Source organism: Doryrhamphus excisus, linkage group LG8, assembly GCF_037039965.1.
Source record: "Doryrhamphus excisus strain RoL-2023G ecotype Guam linkage group LG8, RoL_Dexc_Guam_v1.1, whole genome shotgun sequence".
Taxonomy (NCBI): Eukaryota; Metazoa; Chordata; class Actinopteri; order Syngnathiformes; family Syngnathidae; genus Doryrhamphus; species Doryrhamphus excisus.
The window spans coordinates 9,773,839-9,797,179 of NC_136364.1; the positions used below are offsets into that span (position 1 = coordinate 9,773,839).

A 23,341-nucleotide genomic window follows, 5' to 3' on the forward strand; every position below is an offset into this window, starting at 1 on the left:
CGTTGTTATATGACACTGTATCCGGGTTTCCGCTGCTTCACCGGAAATGTCCTCCTTCAAAAATCATTTGAAAAGTCGGTTACAAATCATATGCCAGGATATCCTCGCTTCGTGTGCGTGTCTTTACTGGCCTCTATTGGTCACAACGTGTTACTGCTATGGGAACACAATGAACCAATCACATGATGTTTGTTATAGACACAATTTGTTTTATTGTCGTGAATTACAAATCTGATCTGATGTGAGTCAACTTTCATCTGGGTTTTATTCTGGAAAGTGCCTATGCTGAGGAGAATTTTTTAAAATTATATTTTTCAAAGAAATGTTCCAATAATTCAGCCAGCAAGTCAGAATGTGTTTCCTGTTGTTGATTTTTCAAATGCTAGTTTTGTAAATGTTAAAAAGAAATCTGAGGATGGCTGATTGCACAGTAATAGTGTTTAGTTGTATCATAGTGAGTCAATTAGTATTTTTTTTTTCTCCCGCATTCAAACCCTGATCAATTACCACCAAAACATGATCAATCTATTTGAACACCAACGCCATCATTGTTTTAAATACAATCAGACTGGTCACATGGTCGTCTAGTACCGTGATTTATAGTTCTACTTTTTCCTTCTTCATGTGCAACATATCATAACAAAGAAGCATCCCGGTGGTCTTCAGCCATATGGTGTCAGCGCCACATTCCCACCTTCCCATTTGGATCCTGGCTTAAAGTGCTTCCACAGTCACTGCAGTGAAAAAATGTCCAAACTGAAGGAAGCAAACATTGGGAAGCATTAGTCTAGTTGCCACCATCGGAAATGCAGGTCACGTGACAGAATATCTTCACCAACTGGACAATCCTTTAGAACTGGATCCATTAGATACAGCCAATTAGCATACAATTAGCCTATGCAGAGTGAGAAGCTGTCAGCTATGGTTCTGTTAAAGTCATCCAGAACCAGTAGAACATGGGTGGGGAACCTTTGATGAAGCCCTCAGAGGACCATACTAAATTTAAGAAAACATCTGATCAAAGTAATGTTTATTATTTAGTAGAAGAGCATGGTGGGCCCGATCAAAGTTGCTCACTGGCCCCACATGGCCCACGGTTCCCCACCCATTGAACAGAAGGTCATTCACATGAGGCCATCTCTCTAAATCATTTTAGGAGTGAGTTTTTTTAGTCTTGTCATGTTTACATGAACAGTAGTAAGCTAACAGGCCTCAGTCGAGTCCTGCTGGTCCCAAACGCTTCCAGACGCTTTAGAGAACATCCTCCGGGTTCTCGTGGGCTGATGTGCGGGCTTTACGTCTGCGCGGCCGCAGAGTTGCGAAGCACGAAGAGGCAGTGAGGGCAATGCGACTCAAGCCCACGTTCAGGCAGTGGACCTCGGAAGTGACCGGAACCTCGGAGAAGAGGGCACGGTCCCTGGACAGCCGGGCCGGACCACCGCCGTCACTGCTCTCAATGTCCTTGACAATGTTGAGGATCTCCTGGCGTTCCCGCTGCCGGGTCATGCCCCGGATGTTCAAAATGGCCGACACGTGCTTCTTTCTGTAGAGAAAGTGGAAAAAAGCTGTGTTCAGGTCAGCCGGAAGTGACAGCTCCGGCTTAAAAAAAAAAAAACATGAACACTGGCTTCAAGTGCTGGTACCTGACGTCAGGAAACTCTTGCACCAGCACTCCCACCTCCATCTGGATGGATGGGACGTCCTCCAGCTGGATCACCTCTGAGATGTGAGACAGAGCGCCGTCCAGCCAGCTTGATGGAGACTCCTGAAGAACATGCGTTACTACATCACACTCAAACATGTCCACATAGTGACCTCTCACACTGACCAGGTCCTTGAAGAGGACTTTTATGTCTCTGCCTTCGTCTCGGAGGCGGCCGGCCATCCTCTTCCTCATTTTTAGCGACGTGCAAATGATTCGTCCTCGCATGACTGAGCGAAGATATTCCATCACCACGCGACGATGGACCTCCGCCACCAGGAGCTGAAGATAAATGCTGCTGTAATATACGTTTATGTGTGTGTGTGTGTGTGTGTATATATATACCTGATATGGTGGATTGTCCATCCTGTGATATTTCTTGAAGTGTTCTTTAATCACAGCTTCAATCTGCTCGTACGGCTCCGTGTTGCTCAGCCACTTCCTCTTCACCAGACGCTCGAAGAAAGGCTGACACACACACACACACACACACAGATTATCTATACACATCACACATCTGTGGCATATGAAGATTAGACAGCGTGACTATTGCACCAGTGTACATGAGGCTGGCCACAATAAAAGGTCACTCCAAAGTGTGCCCTTTCATTGTACTGTACGTGTGTCTATATTACCCGGATGTGCAGAAACAGGCGCTCAGACAGGACTCGGACCCCCTGTTGGACAATGTGGTCTAGAGCTTTGTTGGCCCGCTTCAGAGAGTCCTCGCTGGCCGCCAGCTCGCACTGAGCGCACCGCTGCACGAAACCTCTGAACACACCCCCACACAGCTTTTTCTTATAAGACACACTTGATGTTCCAATATGACTGAGCGAGGTCTTCCGCTAGTCACCTGAAGGGGGGGCAGCAGTTGACAAGCGCAATGGTTCTGGACACGTATCCATCCTCGTGATCTCCAAACATTCCACTTTGCATACCTTCATGGAACAGCTCCACTTTACGCTGGAAGCTGAAAGACAACAATGTCTGTTCAGTCTGTGGGCGTGCGTGTGGATGTGCGGGTGTACCTGTAAAGGAAGTCCGCCAGGCCGTTGAGGCTGCACTGAGCCACTCTGGAACCCAAGCTCCTGTTGATGGAGGCGGAACGTTCCAGATCAACCTGAAGCCTCTGGAGAACAAACCATGACATTATGCTTGTGTCAGGAAGACCTTCTATAGGTGACCCAAACAGAATCATAATACAGTTTACTTTAGCAGCTTGCGCCATGGTGCATTCAAAGACAATTTGTGAGAATACTCAAAAATATGGTTTGTTATTGCACTTGTTCATTATTCTATTTATTTTAGTAAGATTACTTACTATATCTGCTCGAAGCTAAGGCCCCTTGTCTCCAAAACAAGTCCTCCACATACTTATCACCTGATTCTAATAGCCTTAGGCATCTGGGGATGTGGGAGATCGCTTTAGCCTCATTTCTGAGATTACCCCTCCCCTCTCTTTTTTTTTATACTTTATTTTTATTTTTTTTTTTTTAAACAAAACGTCAACAGCAATACAAACACACTCAAAACAAAAAGGGGGCACTGGACATACATAGCACACAATTTGGCTATCCCACATTCCCTGTCATGGTGCAATTCGAGTCATTCCCTTGATTTTTGTCCGTGAACAGTGTCCATTTCACCCATTTTTCTCCACAATATGTCTTCTTCAGTCCTCAATCTATGTGTCAATAGTTCCATGTCATGTATTGTGTTCATCACACAAAGCCAGTCCTCCAGTACCGGGGGTCATTTTTTGGTAATGGCTTTTATACCTGCTACCAACACGATTTTATATAAATACTTCTCTTAACACAGAGTCTCCCACCAGGTGGCCCAGATACAATGTCTCACATGAAAAAGTCACACTGGGCAGAACCCAAACCATATTTGGGCAGAACCAAAACACATGTGAATGGTTGACATTGACTGTACCACACTGACGCCAGCATGACTGAATAACTTTACGATATTTTTGTTTAATTTCTGGTGTAATGAAAAATCTAATTATATTCTTCCAGCAATGCTCCCTCCAGACCCGAGATGATGTTGTGGTGTTTGGGTCATAATCATACCCAACCATTCAGTTTGTTTCAGTTTATTACAGTGTCAATAAAGATCTTCTGTAATTGTTGTTATGACGTCTGAGGCCACTGGAGGGCAGCATCTGGTCCAAATATATGATGATGATGGTGATGCTAAGGTGTGTGTGTGTATCTGTGTGTGCGAGAGAGAAGAGGAAATTGCTGATGTTGACTTTGGCAGCAGCTGAAGGACAAAGTCAGAATACAATCAGAGAACAAAACGTAGCGGAATTTACCTTTACATAAGACTTCATGTCCGCAGACACAAAAACAACGTGTGTGTGTGAGTTTGTGTCGCGACAGTAGCCATGGTAACAAAGAGGCAGGATGGTCACCTGTATGATGGTCTTGGCCAGAGTGATGTGATACTCCTCAACGTGCAGTGTCTCAAACCACCTCTTCTCCTCGTCGTCCAGCACCTGACTCAGCTCGGTGGTCACCTTAGCCTGCAGGTTCATAAATCAAACGCACCTCACAACACCGTCCCCAACATCTTCAACTCCCCAGCAGCCATCTATCAAACACCGAAACACCCTGACTCCGACTGTCGGTCATACACAGACACGCCCCTCTAAGAGGTGTCAATCAAAGACGGTGTAGTTGTTGTGTAGTTGTGTCTGACCCTGACAGAGTTGAGGCAGTCCTGTTCCAGTCTGTCCAGCGTCTCTGAAGGCAGCAGCGGTTTGAGCAGAGAGCCACTCAAAGGATCCGTGACGCACAACTTCGCCAAAACATCCCTGAAACACACATGACACACGTATATGATGATATCATGATCCGTTTGTGTGTGTGTGTGTGTGTCCTACCTGTTGTAGATGTTGTGCAGCCAGTCTAGCAGAGAGTAAATGTCAGTGATTTCTAGCTGTTGGTCAGTGATGGCCTGTAGTCGCCTAGCAACCGCCTGATGGTAGCTCTGCATGTACACCTGAGGGGTTCACAGTTTGTTATTACAAAGTCCATGGATTGACACACTTCATGCTACTTCCTGTCACACCTGCAAGGCGTGGTACTCTTCGGGGTATATTGACACCACATTCCTCTTGGCGGCACCCAAGTCCTCCACCACACGGGCTCGGATGCGGTCCAGATATCCCCCCAGCTCCCCGGCCGTAAACTCCGTCTTCTGAGGCAGCGAACTGTCGGCGGCGTCCTCCACTGCCGCCTTCCAGCGCCGTTTCAGCTGCCGCGGTCTGGACCCACCCGGTACCCCCACCGCCGACTCGCCGCAGGCCCGGTCCAGGTCAGCCTGCTCTTCCTGCTGCAGCACCTGCACTCAAACACGCCTTAATGGCACCACAACTAATCACACCTGTCTGCTGTCCAGACCAGGCTGGAAGGGTGGAGTGATCCTCACCTGAACCACCAGACCCAAGTTGGGACCGGCGGTGGGCGACCGCAGGGATTCCCTCACAACGGCCCACAGCTCCTTCTGCAGCTCTTCATACAGCAGCTCCACGTCCTTCGCCTTCCTGCGGCCGCCGTCTTTGACGCTCGGGCTGCCTACGTCCTCCGGCTGTGTCCCGCCATCTGGCCCGTTACATTCCTGCTCCAGTTCCAAGATGTGAGTGTCGGCCAAGAGGAGGTCTCGCTTCTTGACCAGCTGCAGGATCTCCAAGACTGAAAGTCACAAGGGAGCAAGGACTTTCAATAAATGTATAAAAAATTATTATTAATAATAATGGACAAGATTTTCAAGGTACCCAATGAGTGAACCCATTATTCATTCACTCAGTCACACTTTGGTGATGGTTAAGTTTATCTGTAGCCACAGCTGCCCTGCAGTCCGATGGAAAGGTAATTGACGGTTTAAAGACGACCTGTTCTACCTCCTGTGCCATCCATTTCTATACCGCTTATCCTCACTCGGGTCGCGGGGGTATGCTGGAGCCTATCTCAGCTGTCTTCGGGAGAGAGGCAAGGTAAGGCGGGTATAGACAAACAACCATTCACACTCACATTCTTGAACGCCTCTGGACAATTTGGAGTCGCCAATTAACCTAGTATGTTTTTGGAATGTGGGAGGAACTTGGAAACTCCACAAAGAGATGCCCAAGCAGAGAATCGAACCTAGGTCTTCTCGATAACTGAGCAAACAATTGAAAACATGTTAACATGTTAACAAAACTAGCAAAATATATGTTTATTACCAAATATTATACTTATTATTCATTCATTAATTTTCTACCGCTTTTACTCACGAGGGTCGCGGGGGTGCTGGAGCCTATCCCAGCTGTCTTTGGGCGAGAGGCGGGGTACACCCTGGACTGGTGGCCAGCCAATCACAGGGCACATATAGACAAACAACCATTCACACTCACATTATTGAACACCTATGGACAATTTGGAGTTGCCAATTAACCTAGCATGTTTTTGGAATGTGGGAGGAACCTGGAAATTCCACACAGAGATGCCCAAGCAGAGAATCGAACCTCAGCCATCCCGAAAACCGAGCAAACAATTGAAAACATGTTAATAAAACTAACAAAATATATGTTTATTACCAAATATTACATTTATTATAAAATAATTAAATAAGCAGCTTCTCCTTCACACCGAGAGGAGCCAGTTGAGGTGGCTCGGGCATCTAGTCCAGGGATGCCCAGCCGGGAGAAGGCGCCAAGGCAGACTTAGGACACGCTGGAGGGATTATGTCTCACAGCCGGGAACGCCTTGGTGCCCTCCCGGTAGAGCTGGAGGAGGTGGCCGGGGACCCGGAAGTCTGGGCTTCCCGACTGAGACTGCTGCCGCCGCAAACCCAGTCCCGGATAAGTGGAAGAGAATGGAAAGGAATGTAATAATCTAATGCATAGGCATACTGTATGTATAATATCATGAGGCAATTTTGCATGTCTATTCATATACAGTATATTTGCTGTTAGAAGAGTATGAAGTATGAAGTATGAAGTAGCCATAACACATTTAACTCCAACAATCCGATCCGAGGCACATTTACCTGAATGTGTGTGTGTGTGAATGTAAGTGTGTAAGGATGTGCAGATGTTTGTCTGCCTTGGCGTCAACAGAGGAAGACAGGATGGCACACACACACGAGCGTGCGCGCACACACACACACACACACACAGAGAGGAAGAGCATCTCTTAAAGGGAACAATGTGAGCACGACATGGCAGGCTTGAACTTTCCACCCATATGCAGATGTTTAAAGGTGGAATGTGGTGGTCCACACCACTCTCATGTCCAGTTCCTGCTCTCGTAAAAGGTCAAAGGTTAGGTCGTGAGAGTTGTATGAGTTATTTAAGGCACTGCCGCTTTAAACACACTGGCAGACATCTTGGCTGCTGGCACAGGAAGCCACCGTGGCTGTATTATTGTGTTTATTTCCATCACTGTGATGCTGAGCGTGACAGTCAGTCGATAACAGGGCGGGGCCACAGTAAGGCGATATCACGATACTTTGAAAGCAACTCCGAGCCAGACTACGGATGCGTGCACCCTCCGCAGAAACACTGCTGGTATTGTTCAACTTCAGGAAATTTCTTACAGCTGGAGGAATGAGGCCCCGCCCACCATCACCCACTTCTTCATACTAACACACCACCATCTTTAAGACACTATCTTCAAGCCCTCTGTATCACTGTGGAGCTAGCGACTGCTGAGTCAGCACTTCTTTCCATGGCCACCGGAGGCAGCACACACCCTGTCTGTGCAGCAATTTAAATATCATCAAGGTGTCGCTAAGGATGTTGGATGCTGTAATTCTAGCGCTTTCCCCAAAAGAAATCCATATCTATGTTCCACTTTTTTGACTAATCATAGGCCGTCATAAACCACAAAACAGCAATTATTTAATTTTATTAGTTTTACCATTTCCACGTAAATATTTTAAACAACTTTTATTGTTGTTTTTCTTAGGGTTCTTGTTTACATTCATCCCTTGTTGATAGCGGTTCCTTGGATTCAACGTTGATAAATGGAATATTTTTGTAGTTACACATAGAACGCCTATTTTAGTGCGCTGTAGACATGGAATAACACCCCTATAGTCACCTTTTCCTCCTATTCGATGTTCACACCACATTGCAACGCTTATGCCGCAGGGACTAGCAAAATTGCGAGCTACCGAGCTACCCAGTTAGCCTTGAATTTATTTCTTCTAGTCTTAAGAAGCCAAAATATCACTGTGGCTGCTTAATACTTTGTCCTCTTCATTATGATCCTTTATAACTATCATTGACATTTGCTGATGTAGTCCTGTTTGTTTCTGTTGTCCTGTTATTGTCATTGCAATTGTTGTTTTTGTTCTCTCTCTTTGTATTGTCCACCTCTTGTCCCCACACTCCCCTCTCTGTTTTCCTTTTTTTCTTTTCTATCCCCTCCAGCTCCGGTCTGGCCGCTCCAAATTTGCATAGCAAAAAACGCCAAGTAATACTCCATATACCAGGGAAGGTGTAGTTAACACTTTGACACAAAATTGTTTAGCATGTAGGGGCATTTAGATCGATAATACTATCCGCCCCGATGGCTGGAAAGGACAAAAAAAGAAGCCCAAAAAAACATACCACTTCCACATGGAACAAGAGGAGACATGCCATGGCTGACGTCATGACTTCTTGCAGTGTTAAGGTAAAGTAAAGTAAGGTAATGTTTTGTCTCATTACTGCGGCCTAGTGAGCAGAATACTACAAATCACTTTTATGTCAATATGTTACTAATAATAGACCACCGCAAAACAGTAACCATTTCTTCATTAATTAATTTCCAAAAAAGCACAATGTCACAAGGACGCAATAATAAACCACAATATTGTGACTACTGTACTTGTGTTTTTAAAATGTGACGAGGGCCAATTAAAAAAAAAAACTGCAGGCTGCAAATCAATAGCCATTGACGAGCACTTTGTAGTACCACTGCATCCTATGGGGGGTGGTAATGAATCCAGTGAAGCATAAACATAATCCACTTGCCAAAGATGATTTGTGATATATTTTCACTTCTCGTGCAAAACAAATATGACATTTTGTTCATTTTGTTGTCTTTATCTGGTGTATTAGGCCAGGTGATATGCTGCCCCCTGCTGGTGCAGGCCACCTCCACTGGACGGCTTGTACTAAGCGAAAAGAACATGGAAGAAGAAGCTGAAGGTTGTGTCAAGGATGAAGTCAGCCTCAGGAATGCCGCCTTGGGAAATAAAAGCGCTGAGTCAGAAGCAGCTCATGTTCAGCCTCAGAGGCAAAGATGATCATTTACATTTGATGTTTACATTAATGTATATTTTAAAAAAAAGTAGTGTGTGTGTGAGAACTGAAGCAGTGTTTGCATTGTAATGTGAACTCTCACATTTTTCTCTACGTTAGCTTCACCACCCAACAGTTACATGCCAGGAAGGCCACATCTCCTCCACTGCACAATCTCAATGCTCACTATTGCCTCTAAGTAGACCAGGGATGTCCAAAGTCCGTCCTTTGCAACACGCAGTTTATTTTTATTGGTCTGCTCCACTGTCTAACATCAAAAATTAAAGAGGAGCTGCACTTTTTGGGGAGAATTTTGCCATCATTCCCAATCCTTATGTGAAAAATGAACATATTTCATGTAACAAGTTAATATGAGCTGGCTAACAATGCACATCATTGGGATCAAGCTATTTTGACTATGAAGAAAAACCTCACATCCATGCTGTGATCATGCATTAACACATACACCAATGATAACATGTAATAGTTATATGTATAGTAGTTAGGTATTTCCCATGAGGTCAGTTGTTAGCTTGTTCATATTAACTTGTTTTCTCAGGCTAGAATGCACAGAAAAGGGAAAGAAAAGTGTTCACGTTTCACATAAGGATTCTGAATGATGGGCAAAATTCCCCTTTAAACAAGAAAGCTTTACAAAGTACAGTGGAAGATGGAAAGTAATGGGAAAGAATTGGAATGGTGACAATACTACATTCATTCATTTTCTACTGCTTTTCCTCACAAGGGTCTTGGGGGTGGTGGAGCCTATCCCAGCTGTCTTCGGGCGAGGGGCGGGGTACACCCTGGACTGTTCGCCAGCCAATCACAGGGCAGATATAGACAAACAACCATACAATACTACATTTTGTGCTCTATATGGACTCCCAATTTAAAATGAAAAAATGAAAGACCAGTTGAAAAAGTGCAAAGATTTAGCTAATATCTTGGCAAAACGGTGGCTTCAATGTCATTTTCTGATGATCTCTTGATGACAAAAGCAAAAAAGCTTTCTCTCCTTGAATACGGTGGGATTATTGAGGCCTTTTGCAGCCTGTCAAGACATGTCAAGACCATGCTCTACCCAAATGAAGGTTGTTATGGATGCCAAGTGTAGCCCAATGACCATCATATCTGAGAGAAATGGCTAGAACAAAAGGCATCCTTAAAGGCCTTGTCTCCTTCAATGACATCCCACTTGAGATGTTTTCCACGTGGCACGTTGGAGAGGGCGCCATCATGATCCTTCAATGGAACACAGAAGCTTTAGGTTGTGCAGGGGTGTCAAAAGGTACATGGCTTTGTGGAGACTGAAGACCCTCGTCTGTGAGGTCATGACAACAACGGGACAACGCTACACTTCACACCGCCTGTCTGACAATGGACTTCCTCCAGAGGAATAAGGTCACGCTTTTGGAGTATCTTATGTTTCCCCCTCGTCTAAATCCAGTTGATAACATTTGGGGGCGCATGGCAAGGGAAGTTTGCAAAAATGGACAGTGGGTGCTCTGCGTGGAGCCATCTTCTGGCACAACTAGTATCAAGAATGTTTACTAATTCAAGAATGACGCAGCTGCTTATTACAGAGCTCTTTTTAGGGCGGGTTATGTGTTTTTCAGCTTCAGTCTGAAACTTTAGATGAGCTGATGAAGAGCTTATTTCACTTTAATGCAATAAATTGCTCAGTCAGATTTTTTTTGTCTCACTCCCATTTCTTCTTTTTGCGTTTTGAAGAGTTGGCACTTTTTAACTCACAAAGTTGGAAAAATAGCTGAAATAGAGTGACGTTAATGCTAAAGATAAGTCATAAGTCAGAGTGATTTGCCCCTTTTATTATTCCACTGACACTACATGACACACTGTTCATTGTCGTTTCCTCCTATATGAAACTGATAAATAACTTGAAAATAACTTTAGGCTGTCAGAGTGCAGGACGTCACTCTGCAGCAGTAAAACCTTTACGGCAGCGGCGACCTCCGCCAAGACAATGAAGGACGCGCTAATGATTGACTGCTCCCGTCAGCCTCAATGTGAGCGAATTATCAACGCGCCGTGACCCAGTGCCTGTTACGCAACGCAAACGCAGCAATCGAGTGTCAAGGAAGCAGGTGACATCGCCATGACAACCGTTAAGTCAGAGCTTCTGCCTTTTGATGTTTCCCAAACACTGCTGACATTTATACCTATAAAGTCCAACATTATCTCCTCCAGCACGCTTCCAGGGTCAAACTGAGGACCAGAAAGAGACAATTCAGTATTAGCTTTGCGTGACTGTGGGAGACGTTCTGTTCTGCTATGCTGTGTTACGTTCAACTTGCTCCTTGTTGACAGTACTTGAAGAACATGCTGGTTCTGAGGTGGAACCCGTGCACATGTTATCGTGTTGTGGCCATCAGAACCACGCAGAGAACTTGTCTCCATGCAGGTGAGATGTTTGAAGACCATAGCTGCATTCCAGCTGTGCAGACAAGCTAACGTGCGTGACGACAACAAGTCGGGGTCAAAATGGGGTCGGACCTTGTCAGCACTTGTCAAGGTTGTTTGACGGCCACGCAGGCCAGGTAGGTGCTCTTTATGTGAGCTGGGTGTGGTCTATTTGCTGGTGTGTAAATGGTACACAAGGCTGATGAAGGTCCAAACAGCCCGGCGCTGTTTAGCAATCACACACAGTAATCTGATCGTCTCTTGTGCTGCGTCTGGCAACAACAAGCCCGCACTTGAACATCCACAACTTTCTCAAACTGGTAAGTGCATCATTTGGCTTCCAACGGCAGCTCCTCTGAGTTTCTCCTCCAAGTATCACATGCACAAGACCATGTAAAATGTTTTGAAAGTAGCTTCAGTGTTTCCCACAGGACTGCCATCTATTTGTGGCTGTGGTGGGTTGTCAAAGTAGCTTGATTGGCCATGACGCACATTCCCAGTGGGAACAATGTGTCTCTCCTACCTGACAGGGGCTCCCTGGGCTTGACCTCCTCTACCGGTTCCTTGGGTGCCAGCGGCTCCTCGGGGCTCTGCGAGGAGTGGTCAGCTCCGGACTCCTTCTTCGTCTTCCCCAAGCCCACCATCTTCATGAATGACACGCGGCGACTGGTGGAGTCACACTCGCTTTCCGCACAGTTGAGCTCACCGTTGGTACGAAAGCTGAGTGTCTCACGGTATTTCCCTGCAAACCTGCAAGGAGCAACAAGAAAGAGACGACGGCGGCCATTTGACTTCAAGGCATCAGCAGGCGAACGACCTCTGATATCTTCTTCATATTATGTGGAGAATGTTACGTGCTTACCTAAGCAGACTTCCCTCGGAGCTCCTCCTGCCTCGCTTCTTCTTCTCCCCGGGCGACGGCGTCCCTTGCAGCGATCCCTGCGGCGAGGATGCGGTGCTGTCTTTGCTGCGCGCCGACATCCTCAGGTTCTTTCCCAACTTTCCCAAACTCTTCAGGGGGGACTTGATTTTGAAGGAGCCTTTCCTCGAGCCGCCTTTGCCCTTCTTGCCCTCATTGGCCTCGTTCTCGTCTTCCTCGTCCTCAAACGGGTTGCGGTCCCCGGGAACGTTGCCGTCCAGGAAAGAGCCGCCCGGCGACCAGTGGTTGCCATGGCCGCCATCATCGTCGTCGTCGTGGTCGAAGGGGTTGTGGTGGTGGGGGTTGATGTTGAGGCTCATCCTGCGTATGAACAGGGCGTTGTCGAGGGTCGGACCGCCACCCTTCAGGCGCACCGGCAGGTTCTTGAGGATGGGCATGGTGGTGTAGGGGGAGGGGCAAGAGGGGTGGAGGAACCTGGAAGAGTTAACAATTTGAATTTCAGAAATTAGCTAAAACCAATACAATTATTGTTATAACAGTGTGCCATTGTACTCCAGCCCGATAACAGTTGAAAGCTTTTCGCACAAATTTGGATCGAACTGGACCATTCCCATCAATAAATATCATCTGAAGCATTTATAAAGCATTACATTTGACCGATAATTCATACAGATAATACAGTGGACTAGTTTGTGTTAAACCAGTGATTACGCCCACGTTGTAAAAGGTTTTCATTGTCTCTCATTTGCGGTTGGACACATTTGACATGTTAACAAGATAAAATGTCAGGAGATAAAAGCCATAAGAAACAATTGCTTGTAAAACGCTGCTCACACCCATCAAGACAAAGAACGAGAATGAAGGAATCAACTGTTTAACTTTCACACCTGACAATAAAAACTACAAGAAACCCTGCTCTCTGATTGGCTGCAGGAGCATGGGTGATAACAATAAATTCACACGTGTCATCTTGCACAAATACATATGTTTCGGTAACCATAGCAACCAAGTTAGCAGCTATGTAACACCTCCAGTGATAAAGCTCCTGATGTTCCTCATAAAGTCTTCAAACATTAACAAGGGCTGAGCTGGGATCAGAGAAACAAGTATCTACTGACTCACACGGACGAAAAGAGGGCGTGACTCACAAAATATTGTAATTTCTTACATTATTTCTCAATATATTTCACAGTTGATTAACAAAATACAGCTTTCATTCAATAAGGAACACAGACTCGTACAGGCCACACGGCCCAGAAGAACTAGCCTGAATGTAGCCTAGCGGAATTACGGTATTAGTACACCTTTAGTAGACTGTGTCAAAATAGAGGATTTACATGCGAGGGCCAGAAAAGCTAAATAAAGCTAAGGTAACTGGCGATAACTGGTAAACAATGCTGGGTTTCAGCTTAAACCGATAATAACAACGGCATAGGCCAGTCTAGTTTGTCCCAGCACTTTTAACAAATACTATGATTTTGTTCAATTATTTCTCAATATATATTCATAATTAATCAACAAAATATGCCAAGACAGGGAAATAAAGAACAAAATGAGGAATAAAGACTCAAAAATTGTGCATACATAAAATAAACATGCAGAGTAAAATATGACACTAAGACAGGCCCCGGGGGGGCATTTGTGACCAGCGGCTGTTTAGTGGTTGGTCTGTGACATATTATAAAAATTATAACTATTAACAGGAAAACTAAAAAGAAAAAAATGCAGTAATTTTACAAGGCTAAAGTCAAAATATTGAGAGAAAAAAGATGTAATCTAATCAGAAAAGGTCATATTTTGATTTTCATTTTGAAAAAGTGGTAATACTATGAGACACATACAATACAATTGGTAATTAGGTTGTGGAAAACATCATAATGTTCAGCAAATAAAGTCAAAATATTATGAGAATAAAGTCACAATTACGAGAAGAACAAAATTGGAACATTTTAATGAAAAAAAATATAGAAGAAATGGAAAAAGAGCTGTAAAAGTATCAGGTCAAAATATTATGGGAATCAAGAATTATTATTACACAAAGTACAAAATGTAGGAATATTTAAGAAGAAAGATGTGGTGAAAGTGATTGTTGCTGTCAGACTAGTATTTTATACAAATTACAACCACACAACCCAGGCAGACAAGCTGAAATTTAGCCAAGCTAAGCTAATTTGTTAAAACAAAGTTATGCTGGCAAAGTAATCAAATGTGTTAGTTACTGGTACATTTCTAGGTGGCAAATTTTGCCTCCTGATGCTTATGGTTGTATAAAAATAAAGAATTTCAATACGAGACTATGAAGGAGCCCAGAAAAGCTCAGCTAAATCAAGCTAGGCTAGGCTAACTGGCTAAAATACTATCAAAAACAAACATTATTGATTATTTCTCAATATATTTCACAATTAATCATCAGAATACACCGAACCTAAAACATTAGTGTAGTATCACACCGTTTTTGTGACAAGGTTATTCCAGAAAAAAATTAAATAGTAATTTAGCTTGTGCTTTAGCTTGTATGCTAAATGTACAGGTACAGCTTGGCTGCAACACTGAAGATGCCAAACAATGTCTAACATCCATCACTGATGAACATTGATGAAAAAAAAAATTATTTCAAGTTTCCTATGTGTGGCTTAAGGAATTCAAGGTGTGTGTGTGTGTGTGTGTGTGTGTGTGTGCGGATGTTGTTGATGTGATCAGTTTCCAGTCTCACCAGCTCAGGACACACTACTGCTGCCAGAAATAGACACACATACACACACACACACACACACAGAGCGGGCAGGACGGAGTGGGAAGCCGTTGTGCGGCGTTGGTTCCATAAATACCCAGCAGCCCCGGCGGCAGGTCAGGAAACCCACGCTGTTTTCTTCAAGAGGGTCGCAGGGCATCACGGAAGCTTCTGGACACAAACAATGAAGCGGAAAGGACAGCGATAGTGTGACGGACAGAGCCCCAGCACCGCTGGGCCTCTGCGGGGCCCGGCCCGGTCCAAAAAGCAAAAAAAGAAGCGGGGGGCAAGGGGGCGCCACTGAGACGCTGCTCCGTTAATGGAGCACAAATTACGCAACTCAGTCAGTCATCATCATCAGTCATCCAGAAACATCCTCACTGACAGTGAAGGTCAAGAGGTCGCCACCTTATAACGTCAGCAAACAGGAAACCAGGAAGACAAGATGATAGCCAATCAGGCGACAACCCAAAACTCAGCCTTGACCTCCTCCTCCTTGTGTGTGTGTGACGATAAGGCGCTGATGTCGAAGGAAAAACAACACAAGACAGTCGACTAGCACAAATAAGTCATAAGCACTTCCTGTTCAAACGTTATCATTTCCTCTTCAGCTCATATTTTCACATGCCCCGTTTCCATGGAAACAAGAACCTTCAAAAGCTGATTCATGAAACATCACTCGTAATTTAGTACAGTTCCACTATACTGGCAAATGAAAGAGGTCAAAGTTGGTAATTTGTGACCTTTTGTGACCTTTTGTAACCACGCGTGCCATGAGAGAACTTTCCAACGTGGTCATTTGCATCTCAAACCCAGTCTGAAACCCATCCAGCTAAGGCTTTGTGTTCCTGTCAGGCACTCCTCGTTTGCTTCACAGTGCATTTCCATCAAGCGAGGAGAGCATCCTGACAGTGGAGAAAGATCTTTGTTGTGTCAGACCAGAGCACAGGTGTCAAAATGGAGTCGAGTCACAATTTTCGAGTCACAACGACTTTGGACTCAACTTGGCAATATCACCAAAGACTTGCAAGCCGAATTGGACTCGGGACCTGACTTGGACTTTTAGTCTGATGACTTCAAAATGTATTCACCTAACATGACCGTTAGTAGGTCATTTTCAGCGAGGCAAAAACATTTTCCCACAGAATCTACCTCATTGAACGCATCTGTTAACATGTCATCGGGTTAAAGAACAAACAAGAAGCACCAGCCTGCTGGAGAGCGGCAGTGATTAACTACTGAGGAAAATGTACAAATGATGAGGTCAAGGTGTTTTATTTGGTCAACACTTAAGTGCTTAACACGTGTAAGGACTCAAACATTTCAAGCCTAAGACATCGGATTTGACTCAGCCTGTCTTGCCTCGACTTGAGATTTGGGATTAAAGACTTGAGACTTGCAAAACACTGATTTTCTCCCACGTCTGCACGAAAGCATGGAGACACTTCGGAGCCTCACGTGGATCAGAACAGATTTGTGTGAAGAAGACGCAGATCGGCGTGATCAGCCTTGATCAATGAGTAAAAGCAATGATTGCTGAACTGGAACCACAGACTAGCTTAGCATTAAGACTCGGAAAAGACAGAGAAGTTAGATGGTTCGCCCAGAACTAGACCATTCTGACCACTTGGTCCTCCAGCAAGGCAGTGAAGGACGGCAATACCAAACAAGTCTGCCTCAGGGGTCAGCGATCCAGATGTTTCACGTCACATTGTTTCAACCTTCTCCAGAGAAGATCCTGAAACTTCCTGTCCAATGTCCACTTCAACATCCCATAATAAGACCCACACCAGCCACACCAGCTAGCCTGCGGACTGACATTCCAAACTGATTCATCCTTTGTCATCTTTGGGACTTGAACTAAAACGCAAGCAAAAACATTTGCTGCGTGTCCTCCGAAAAGTCACACCATCGGAATGACGGTGGGCAAACACGGTGGCACACCCAGGATCGCACTCTGACCCCAAAAGAAAGATAATTTCATCAAGCGCTTATGGTGGCCACAGTTTGACACTGGGACAGATTATTTCTACTCCTCTGAGAAACAAACGGTTCAATTAATTATTTTTAGTGCAAAATAATAATTCAAGGAGAAAACTAAAATTGTGCTCGGGGGCTGAGATTGCACTCATGTCCTTTGCCTTAAAGCAGTGCTTCTCAAATAGTGGTGAGAGGCTTCAATTTAATGCAGACCTACCAACATGTACAAATTTATAGTACATTAACAGTACTCAACATGCAATTTGACTTTTGGGGGGTGGGCATGACAGAAAATACACTGCACTGCATTAAAGGGGAGCAGCTGTACCATTACAGTACATCAAATGTTATCATTTAACAAAACAACTCAAAAAATCAACAGAAAAAATGGAAATAAAGTCAAAATATTAAGAGAAAAAAAAGCTGTAATCTAACAAAAAAGCTGAAATTTTATGTTAATAATGTCATAGTAAAATAATAACAATTAATTCATGTAATTTCATTACTATAATGTTGAAATATAAAAAATAATAATACATAATAATACGTATTTTAGAAACAAACAAATCAACAAATAAACATTTTTGAAAATTGGGTTTGTGGAAAATGTTCTAATGTTACTATAATAAGTATAAATACTATACTAAATACTAAATACTATAAATGTTATGGGAATTAAATCAAAATTACAAGAAAAAGTTTAAAATAGTTGGAACAATAAAAAAGAGGGAAGTAGATACTATAATAGGTTATAATAGGAATATCACAAAGCTGAGACGACATATATTCTCTATAACCTGCATGTGGTGCTTTACAAAATATTAAAGTGATGCTTGATGGAAAAAGATCCGGACATCCTTTGCAGCAAGACCAATTATCAGCTTGTTGGTGTCCATGGCAACCGCAGGTGAGTTTCAACATGGCCTCCTGGAGTCAGTCGCTTTACAGTCGGGCGTGTCGGATTCTTGCCGTCAAACAGGCGCAGTTTGATGCTAGCAGCTAGTTAGCATGCTGCGCTCGGGTCAACGCGAGCAAACGGTGTCAAAGTTCAGCAGTTCAAGAGAAGGTTCTGTGATTTTCATGCGGAAGTGAAAAATGTCAAAGTCAGCATGCCCAAAAATAACCCCCAAAGGAGGGGAGGGGGTTTGCATTTGTTCCCCTTTTTCATACATTCCAGCTTTTGAGTCCTTTCTGGCTCATTCATTCACTTTGCTGGCAGGAAGTGGACAGATGAAAAAAGGACGGATGTGACCTTTCAACTGCTTTCTCTTTCATGTGCCAGCGAATGCGGCGCCCGATAAAAGCCCAGCGTGAACACGTCACACACAAAAATGGACGCTTTTCTCCACGTTTTCCATAAGACAAAATTCCCATGTTGAATGTTTGGCTGAGTCATCCTGCATGCCAACAACATCCATTGTGCAGCTGAGTCAATCATTCATGACATAAACTGCCCTTTTTTTTCTTAGGCACATTAGGTACATCCTCTCATCACATCTAATACATTTGCTTGAACGTTGCTCCGAACCTTTTACCCAGAGGGTCAATATTAAAATATCAAAAGATGCTGTGATATTGTTATATATTTTTCTAAATTTTTCAAAAAAAAATACAGTTTGTGTTATTATTAATATCAACATTTTTCATTGTGCCTATTTTCACATTTTTTTGCTGAATAGTATTTCTATAATGTGCCATGGGCCAATAAAAAACAAATGTTGAGCCGTAAATGGCCCCCGAGCCATATATTGGACACCCCTGCAGTACACAATAATACACAATACATTGTTAAACGACTAGCTAAACAACATTATTATCTTTGTAAAGGCTGACATATGTATTTGTAAGTTTGTTGATATTCGTCCAGCTAGTTTTACTGATGTTCTTATAGCTACATTTGCTGATACTCTTTTGGCCATGTTTGCTGATACTCGTTTGGCTAAGTTTGTTGATATTCATCCAGCTATGTTTGCTGAAGCTCTTCTGGCGACGTGTGCTGATACTCTTTAGGTTACGTTTGCTGATATTCGTACAGCTATGTTTGCTGATACTCTTCTGGCTCCGTTTGCTGATATTGTTCTAGCTACGTTTGCTGATACGGTTTGGCTAGTTTCACTGATATTCTTTTGACTGTGATTGCATCTGATGCTAAGATGCACATGAAGGTTGTATCACAGGTGCACATAAGCACACCGTCCTGCTTGGCAATGCCGCTGCAGTGTTAGCTATTAAACTTCAAGTGCAAACATGATTTGAGGCCAAGAATCAACACTCGTGTTGACTTTAAGACCACAAACGTGTCAAATCCAACAGCAAAGTGGTATTTTCCCATAGAATGAACAACGATATCAGGACATGACATGGAAAAAACCAGCTCAAGCGCTTATGACAGTGTCGGAGAGGCTGTCAATGATCAACAAGCAGTGAGTCAAACTATCTTTAAGATTGTGTCTGAGATTTCCTGTAAATTTAAACACAGCATGGTCCAAATGCAAACAAATGCCAACCTAATAATCAGATTTTGACGTAATTAAGAATATTTTACGGTCACACAGCACAAGTCCATTCGTAACCAACACAGTTCAAGTGAAAATGTGATGTTCACTGACATACACGGACTTCATTCATTATTTCTTCAACTCTTCACATTCACTCATTATTATTATTATCAGATTCTAACATGAATTCGTCATAAGCAACGTCTCCTCTACGTTATGCACTTTCTCACTCTTTTCATAAAAAGACAAAAACAGGAGGAAAAAAGTCTAACTTGCGGGGTTCGAACCCGCACACTCACCGCTGCGAGTCATGTTGTCGGCTAAAAGCGGCTCAAAGTGTCATCAGAAGTCATCATATGATTGCTCGATTAGGCTCGGTTCCCTCAGCGGTTAAACGCGAGTGAACCCTGCACTGTGCTGCGTTTAAGAGCTGTCGGACATGTCGCAATTGAAAGTGGGAGGGCCCACGCGAAGGTCAAAGTCGAATTGGGTTTCTACGTGTTGATTGGGTGGGTCAATAGAACAGCAACACGATAGAACCATTAGAACCATGTACGACTACAGTATGTACGGGTTCCTTGAACACATCACCAGTCTGTCAAGGGCAGATGTAGTGAAAGGACACATCATTAGTGACAACTTTGACTACTGACTCTGGAGGTCACATGGTTGTCCTCTAAATTAGCCCCTCCCCCCTGCAGGAAAAATACAAAGTCTTCATTCTGCCATTAGTGAGCGAGTGTGCGTCGACATTCCTGGCACTGGCATTAGCCGCTAAACACACACACACACACACACACAACATTCATTTCCTGGTCCCTTACTGGTGATGATGATGATGATGATGATGATGATGATGTACTAGACCAGCGGTTCTCAAGCAAAGAAAATATTTATTATACTTCACATTATATATACTTAGATTTCATATAGGTACGTAGTGTAATTTATATTTATATTTATATTTATATTTATATTTATATTTATATTTATATTTATATTTATATTTATATTTATATTTATATTTATATTTATATTTATATTTATATTTATATTTATATTTATATGTGTGTTTCTAATTATATCTATAGATTATTAAATTTAATATATTTATGATTATAATTTTTAAATGATGCATCTTTATATACTTTTTTCAATTTTTTTTATTAAATACTTTTCTTTTTAATAATAATTTGTATTATTTTATTTTTTTGTGTGTAATCAGTAACAATAAACATACCAGGTGACACATATGAGATTGAAACATTAGATCACATATTTCCATATTTCCCTTTTGCATATTTTAAATAGCAAATACCACCTGGAGCGCCTTTCAGTCCACCCACATTTGAAAACCACTGTTCTAGAAGACGATGCTGTGACACACGTGTCATCACATTCTTTCATCTTCTTCAACGTTATCTCTCTCATCTTTACACTTTTTCCCCGTAGCCATCTCATAAACGCACACTCCTGAATACAACATCTCTAATGTCAACAAAATATGCTTTGATATACACCTCTAAAACATGTCGGATCTCAAAAACCCATTGCACCTCCCCAATAGCGCAGCTCACATCAAAATATGTACTCAAGTTAAAATAGATTTTGCATGCTTCTTCCAAAATAAGGAGAAATGTTAATCCATGATAACAAAGCATGGGGACTCATACATCTAATTGACGGACATGGTGAGGGATTTTCTAATCTTGGCATGGTACAGACGTGTACCACATGAGTAACTCATCCTTGCGTTTAGCTTGTGTAGGGCCAGATACAAAAAAATGAAAGGATGCATAGGAGAAAAAGCAGTTGGAACCGATCCTATTGATGTTGTTTTTATTGGATTTTCCAAATATTGCCACTATCTTCCTAAATAATTTTTGTAAATGTTCTTCTCATAATATTTTGATTTTATTCCCATAATATTACAACTTTTTCCCCCAACCTAATGTTCCAAAAATGACTTTACTTTAGTTTTTTACTTTTCAATAATATCATGACTTAAACTTTAGCTGTATGCTACTAGAATGACATTATTTTTCTTCATTATATTAGGACTTCTTGTAAACTGTAAACAGTCAAACAGTAAAAAAAGAAATTCCTCTTTAGAATAGCATTTTTATTCTAATATTTTGACAATATTTTTCTTGTAAAAATTACAGCAGTTTTTTTTTCCATTTCGGCTTTATTCTTGTAATATTATCACTTTATTCCTATAATATTTTTACTTGACTCCAATAAAGTCACATCTTTTCCTCCAACCAAATTTTCCAAAAATTACAACTCTATTTTGTGTTGCTTGCTTTTCATTTTGACTTTTAATTTTGCTGACTAATAATTTTTCCTCATAATTTTACCACATTATTATCATAAAATTGCAACATTTTCTTGTTCCAACATTTTTCTTTAAATATTTTGACTTCATTCTTGTAAAATACTGCTTTGTCAAATTATATTTTTAACACATGCCATAAATGGCCCCCAGGGCCGCAGTCTTGACTGAGAATCATGGGTACCAAGGAGAAGCCAAAGCTTGAAAATGCTCTTCCCTGGTTAAAGTCTCTTGTTTGGGAACCCCTTCCTGATGAAATACAATATGTCAAAGGACAAAGACAGAAGAGGTCGCAACTTGGTCACATTGGGTTAAAAAATTAGATGCACTGGTCCATTGATACATAAAACCAAAACAAAACCTAAACACAACACATCCACATCAGGTTAATGCATCACATAAATCAACAACTAAGCTCTAAACACAGCATGCAACCTAAAACTGTTGTTTCAATTGCCCGCAAGACATGCTAGGTAGTCCAGCTGCAACAATAATATCAAGGGTGAACAATAAAAAATTGTATATAAAGAGTATGTTTACTTCTCCGACGAGCTCCTCAACATATTTTGCAATCAAGCAAAGATGCGAGTACCACAAGCTACCCAGCATGCCTTGCGGCGGGAATATTTGTATGCCCACATGGTGCAGTAGGTAGATTTGTGCATCGTGTGTGTTGACGTGTTGTGTTGTTTGGATGTTTTTTTTTCTAAGCTACAGATTACATTTCATGACTTTGGCAACTCAACCATGTGATATTTTACATTTAAAAAATCGAATAAATAAATAAAGAGAGAGTTGGCCACGGCCATCCAGTAAACAGGAAGTGTCTCCCACTTCAGCTTAGAATTTGTTTACTTTGTCCAAACATACATAAATAGCTAAATTCTACCACATTCCACAAGGGGCGCCAGTGAGTGAGTGCATGTTGTTCATGCTGATGTCTTCACTGCCTTTTATTCTCTGGCATTCATTCATTCATTCATTCATCAAGCAGTGAGGACTTACGATGGCGCCGCTTACCTCACTTCTTCTTCTTTGATGACGGAAATATTCCAAGATGTTTCCTCACGACTCGAACATCTCTCCACCAGGACGCCTGATGATGCTCCTCTCTTTTTTCCCCTTTTCCTTCAGGTGGTGGTTCAGGTTCTGCTCGCCTGGGCTGGTTCCTGATCGTCTCCTCTGGCGCCTTGTGGGGCTCTTGGAGACTTCTGCTCCTCATTTCCTGTTTGCTTTATTTTCTAGCTGCAACAGGACATGGTCATCCTTTCCTCTTCCTCCCCTGTTGACACACACACACACACATACTCATATCTGATGTTCACAAGCCTGCAGAAGAAGTCTATAAATAAGTATGACATATTATATCATCAGTGGACGATAGCACTTACGGTCACACGGTCACCAGAGGGCATGTTGGTATGGTGTATGGGGATTGCTATGATATGCTGTGATGCATTAGCTGCTATTTAATGCATTGAAGTCATTCATAAGACAGAGCTGATGTACCAA

At 42.7% G+C, this 23,341-nt stretch overlaps 1 protein-coding gene across 2 annotated transcripts; it reads right to left on the reverse strand.

The window, feature by feature from the left end:
• Positions 1 to 188: 188 nt before the first annotated feature.
• Positions 189 to 23,044, reverse strand: exoc3l2b (exocyst complex component 3-like 2b). Of its 2 annotated transcripts, none has more exons than XM_058079584.2 (15): positions 22,850 to 23,044; positions 12,268 to 12,759; positions 11,929 to 12,155; positions 5,144 to 5,406; positions 4,784 to 5,056; positions 4,596 to 4,714; positions 4,412 to 4,526; positions 4,125 to 4,235; positions 2,731 to 2,831; positions 2,556 to 2,672; positions 2,338 to 2,473; positions 2,048 to 2,170; positions 1,829 to 1,984; positions 1,644 to 1,765; positions 189 to 1,543 (listed from the first exon to the last, which is right to left on the reverse strand). In XM_058079584.2, the coding sequence occupies exons 2-15, from the start codon at positions 12,720 to 12,722 to the stop codon at positions 1,252 to 1,254; spliced, it is 2,610 nt and encodes an 869-aa protein (XP_057935567.2). In that variant the 5' UTR covers positions 12,723 to 12,759; positions 22,850 to 23,044; the 3' UTR covers positions 189 to 1,251. The 2 variants fall into 2 exon arrangements, with proteins under 2 accessions (XP_057935567.2, XP_057935565.2); XM_058079582.2 differs by lacking the exon at positions 22,850 to 23,044 and adding an exon at positions 19,794 to 20,149.
• Between the last annotated feature and the right edge of the window lie 297 nt (positions 23,045 to 23,341).